Genomic DNA, 6,000 nt, shown 5'->3' with positions numbered 1-6,000 from the left:
AAATGTGTGTGTGTGGGGGGGGGAGTTAGTTTATTTACTATACAACCTCTTTTTTTTAAATGAACATAAATGAGTTTGTTCCTAGTGAAGCAGTATAATATTAAAAGTAAATAATACACACACGGTTTGAAGCGTTTCTTTTCTAGTAAATATATTACTCAGTTTAATTTAAATGGCACAATAACAATAATGTGGTCCATTACAATTTTACAAACCGTTTTTGTTAATCCATTTCTTTATGTCGATTCCATTTGGAATGAACATATCTCAAAATGTGCAGCAATAATATTATTTAATGAGATTCGATAGTAATCTCTTTTTTTGTGGGGTTAATCAATTTTATAAAATTCAAAAACTTAGAAACAAATAATTATGATGCATTAAATGATTGTGATCATACAATTGCTAAAATTAAAAAAAAAAGGTATTAATTACCGAATCAAATTAGTCAAGCAAAATAAAATCCAAAACAAATTCAATAAAAACCTTCAATTATTAAATTGAAAAATACTTTATTTGTCATTAATATACATTCTAAGCCAGTTACAAAAAGTTAAATTTTTGCCAAAATGTATGAACATAGAAACGGTTTGTAAGATTAGACCAAATTAATTATGTACGTATATACACACACACACACACACACACACACACACACACACACACACACACTGGCAACTCTAGTAAAGAGGTTACAACCGCACTCAAACAAAAATGACAAATGTGTTTATCAAATTGTTGGATTAAAACAAAAACAAAATGTAATTTGAAACTAAACAAATTCATAAGTAGGTATAATCTGATGAAACTAAATATAAGCTTTGGTAAACAATTCTTAAGAAAATGTTATAAATGACAATTTTGTAATTGCAGACCCACCCCTCTTCACTTTCTGTAATCTAGAGCTGTCATCGTATTTATATATGAAAAGATTTGATAGGTATGAAAACAAGTCAAAAATCTCGACACAAATGTTTTAAATATGTTTTTGTGTCAAGACTTGACTTTCTTTCATGCTTACCAATTTTTTTCCATATGCTAACCAATTCATTTTTATTTCTTTTATTCAAACTTATCCGTATCTCAACTGGTATACGATCTAAAGTTTAAGATATTGACTATTATCCTGTTTATCTGCCATTTTCTGCATTCCAAAAGCCGTTTTACACAGAATCACATTGTCAACCAACCTTAGGATTATATATGTGTGCATGTGTGTGTATTCTATTGATTAGTTCAGTGTCCAATATCAGAGTCAAAGCAATGCACCATTACAAAATAATTATCAAAACTTGTCTCAACCTTTGAATATAAAACTGCTAGTGAACATAGTAATTGAATTTTGATAACATTTATGTATGCTCTGTCCCAATATTGAGCGCTCCAAACTCTCAAATAAGGCAACTAATTAACACCCACACATTGTTTAGCTTGAATGATGCATGTCCCTCTTATGGCTACACATACGCACACATATATACAACAAGAATAAATTACTTTTAATGTATCTCAATACTTTTCGAGCAAAATATAGTTTTTAGTAGGCAAACATTGAAAAGATGATTGGTGATTGCGTCTTGCCAGTGAAGTTGTCATTTTATTATTTCTTCTGCTCATTTTTCTTTTTTTGAAAAACATCTTGATGAAATCAGTCAAACCTAAAGCCTCGTTTTTTTAAGTCTTTCCGTGCTTCTTCCAATTGCTACAAAAAAGAAAAAAAACAAAAACATCAGAAGTAATTTTAATAATGTTTGAAACTGAAAAATCTTAAATAAATCTGCCAGTATTTACAAACAGTAGAGGACTGCCCCCCTGCCCTGTATGTGATCATGAGATCAGGGAGGAGTGTAGAGAAACGTGCGACTTACCTAATTAGCACGTGTGCATAATTCAACAGGTTGGTCATGGAATGAAATGAATGAAGAAGAAAGAAACAAAAATGGCTGCCTTATCTCTTTATATGCCTGCAATGTGACCACCCGATATGCAAATGAGATGCTCCTGGTTGGAGATAAAAGAGGGTTGATTTTTTAGAGGGTCATTCATTTTGAAGCTGGATTTCGAAGAAATAAGTTGAATTAGCAGAAGTACGTTGGGAGAAGGTGCGTTACGTGTACAGAAGTTGGAAGTTTGGACAAAAGTGTTAACCTTACCCAGGAAATTATTGGTGTGACGGGCGGAAGAAATAAAACTCAAGTTATTGAATTATAGTTCGTTGCAGCTGTAGTTGTTGGCTTGCAAGGTTACCTAAATCACATTTTTATATTCATCATCGACCCATGATATTAAAATACAGAAACTGATTAAAATTATTAAGTTTATTACTGAAACAGGAAATATAAATTTTGCACTTGAAAGTAACTATGTAAATGAATAGACTGTAAATGACAGACTATTTAACCCGAGATCATGACAGGTACTACGACTCTAGATTTGAATAAAAGAAAATATGCTTCTATTACATCATAACAGTGAAATTATCAATCTAAAAAAAAATTGCTGCTTATTTATAATTACATTTATTAAAAAAAAGAAAAACAGAAAAAAAGATTTTTCTGTATAACTCCATTTTTGATCCAGCGTAAGAGGGAGACAATTCAAAGTATGGAAATCAGATTCAGCCGTATAATGAATACATTTACTATTAGAATTGCTAAAAATCATAAATTTTTATTTTCTTAGTTAAAAAAACCCAAAAAACAAACAAGAAAACTACTTGATTAATTTATGTGATTTTTGGAATATGACACCTTTGTTGTGTGATAAGTATATACATCATACAGATTTTTCTGTATTTTTTTTTAAATAAGTAATTCTAAATAAGCACCAAATTTGTTTAAAAAAATGGTGACAATACTGCATGTGAACAAAACATTGCACAAATGAAAAACAAAATGAAGATTGTAGCATAAAAATAAATTAAAAATTAACAAATGAACAAAATTTTTTCATCATAGTGAGACCCTGCAAAAAACGTCGTCAACCTCAACATTGTATGCCGTGGTCTTCTCCTTCATCTTCTGCCAGTGTTGTCATTTCTCACATTGGAGGTTATCCAGAAAAATATAAAATACCAAAGAAAACAAAGACTTTGGCATTTTCGGTAAATTTTAGTTGCACTCCGTGTGTTAACATCGACCCTAAACATGCTAAAAGTCCACATCTATGTTCTGTCGAGGCTGTATTCATCAGTTAATGTCAACTCAATCTTCTAAAGCTCTCTCGATCTAATCCAAGACATGATCTGCTTCAACTCTGTCCACTGGCAACTACCCCAAACTAGACACTGACCTCAACTGATATTGATCATTACAAATCACTCCTATCATAAAACTCATAACCATTCCGCAAAGTGCCTGCAAACCAACTCTAAAAATATGTCCACCCGTTTTGTTCATGTTATCTGCCACACCTTGATTACAACTCCTTTGTCTACCGTGGTGAACAACTTTCCATTGTTCTGCCAATAAATCCATTTCCTCTTGTTATTTTTTTCCTGTTTTTCTCCCACTTCCCAAAACTTGGGAGGCAGAGGGAAGACACACCTCTAGTATCACATCACTATGACAGTCTATAAACTGCATCGAAGACATTTTTATTCTGGATTCAAAGCAATTTTGATTTTAATTGATGAGAAAATGAATCCTTATGAAATATATAGCACAACAATTTATTGAAAACAATGAAAAGTATACTGACAACGATCAAATGATGCAACTGTGGTGTGGATTTGAAACCGATGACTGTGAACAGAATGTGACAATGATGACTTGCAATTCATAATGTATAACTTTCTCTGAAGCCTTTTTGCTTGGCCAGTATCTCTTCAAAACGGACCCTGGTTAATCTTAGAACCGGTTTTGGATGTTGTTGCGTATCATTCAGGATTTGGTTTCTTAGAATTCTTACTATACATTGTAAAGGTTGACAATGTCCCTAAGTGAAAGTGATTCGATGGAACGATCTAGATTTGAACTTGATATGCCCAGGTTGTCAGTCCGTGTCGTTAACTATTAAGCCAATGTCACTTCCCTGCTCCTGATGAGAATGAAGTTCTAAGCAGAGAATCCTTGTTCACAGCCAGCTGCATGTAAAACAAAGATGGTGGTCAATTGGACAAGGACGTCAAGATTAGGCAAGTCGTTTCAGCAATATTTTGACACTTACATTTCAAATTTCCACATATTGTGTTTGGAGTAGTGCTGCATTTTACTAGCTTTCTCCAATCTATGGTTTCCCCCTCGCCAAACTTTCACAAGAAACACTCATCTAGCTGAAAACACTATCAAAAATTTCCTCCACTCTTTATCCTTGCCTAAACCTAAACGTAGATTTCATGAACAAAGCTTTTTTCTTAGAACTACACACCTGTGGAACTCTCTTCCATTTGTCTGCTTTCCGGCTGACTATAATATGATCGTCTTCAAGTCTAACGCAAACAAGTTCTTGATGAGTCGTTCCCCTTAAGTAATCCAATTTACCAAATTTCCGCAACTAACAATTACTATGTCACTGTCCCATTGACACTGTACATTTATTACCCTTATCCTCGAGTGGCCTCTGAGCCTTGATAAGCTGCGACTCCTTTGTAAAAAAAAAAAAAAACTGGAGTTGGAACAAGATTAATGGGCTTCATAACAATCCGATGATCATCAGCATCCTCAACCCATTTGCTCATGTCCATACTCAGAAATAATCAGGCCAAATGTAATACGGGCAGTAGAAATATATTATTTTTGAGAGAAACTCATATAATTTGGAAATTTACATTAATGCAAAGGTTTTTTTTTTTTAAATGGAAATGACTTCAGACAAGGCATGAAGCCACTTGATGTAAGAAGCTAAAATAAAAAAATGGTCAAAAACTTGCCAATGATAAATGTTACATGGAATAGATTATTATTCAGAAAACAGCAATTTTTCCCTTTTTATTAGCAACATTGCACTTGGAATGTGAGGATTAATAGAGAAAATACTACAAGTTAAGCAATAGAGTTAAGCGACTGCCAAAAGTAAACCCAAGATCCAAGTCATGTTAACAAGCATTCGTGGATTTACCTGGCAATTTAACTTTTAGAATAGGAAACGATTATGAATTAGAAACCTTATTGGTTATTTTTTAAGTTTCATTTTGTTGTCATTCTTGTCCGTTATTTTCATTAGTTATCGATATTGTATTGTGTGCACTGTGAAACTACTCTTGATAGACCAGTCAACCAACCAACAAGTCATGCACTGCACAAAAAAAAAAAAAAAAAAAAAAATCATGTGTCAAGACAGTTCAAATACTATTGTTTATGACAACCTTCGTGCATAAAAAATACATTAAAAAAAGATATAACAAGAATAAACATTCTACGTCACGACAATAAATCCGATGAATAATGTTCTATTTCTCCATCAATGATTGTTTGACAAGGTTGAAAAGAGAGTCGCAAACCTGATAGGCCCTGAACTGGCATCTAAGCTTCAGCCTCTGTCCCATCGACGAAATGTTGCATCCCTTTGCCTGTTCTACAAGTATTTTAGTGGTGAATGCTCTGAAGAACTGCAATCACTTGTGAGCACCCTCGACAAACCCGACAGGCTGCTAAATCCCACCTCCACACTGTAGAGATCCCTAGATGTAAAAGATCTTTCTACTCCAGTAGTTTCTTCCCCAGAACCGCTAGACTTTGGAATTCCATTCCAGGTCCCTGCTTCCCCAACAGTACTGACGTGCAGAAGTTCAAGTGTGAACCGACGTCTTGCTGCCCAAATCCCTACATAGTACCCCGGTAGTTGTTGCCCCTGATAGTAGCCCCCTACACCAAATGCCTTGTTTGGGGTGAAAATGTAATTAAAAAAAATTAAAAAAAGAAAAAAAAGTAGTTCTATCTGGTATGAAGTTGCCATCTTCATCTCGCAAAGTGCTTGGAAGTTGGCTTGGTATGAACTGTCGAGGCTTAAGTGAGTAGTGTCATACTCCTGTGGTCAGCCAATTGGAGAATTACAAGGAAC

The 6,000-nt window shown here is 33.9% G+C and overlaps 1 protein-coding gene across 1 annotated transcript in view; it reads right to left on the bottom strand.

The window, feature by feature from the left end:
- Window positions 1-474: 474 nt before the first annotated feature.
- The window catches only part of LOC145277507 (dolichol-phosphate mannosyltransferase subunit 3-like), a 29,012-nt gene continuing 23,486 nt past the window's right edge, over window positions 475-6,000 (bottom strand). Inside the window, exon 5 of the mRNA XM_080128919.1 lies at window positions 475-1,702. Coding sequence (XP_079985045.1) covers window positions 1,649-1,702 — 54 coding nt within the window. The 3' untranslated portion in view covers window positions 475-1,648. The remainder of the gene's footprint in view (window positions 1,703-6,000) is intronic.

Source organism: Euprymna scolopes, chromosome 6, assembly GCF_053919585.1.
Source record: "Euprymna scolopes isolate OS-2025 chromosome 6, ASM5391958v1, whole genome shotgun sequence".
Classification (NCBI taxonomy): domain Eukaryota; kingdom Metazoa; phylum Mollusca; class Cephalopoda; order Sepiida; family Sepiolidae; genus Euprymna; species Euprymna scolopes.
This window is presented reverse-complemented; position numbering and strand designations above follow the sequence as displayed.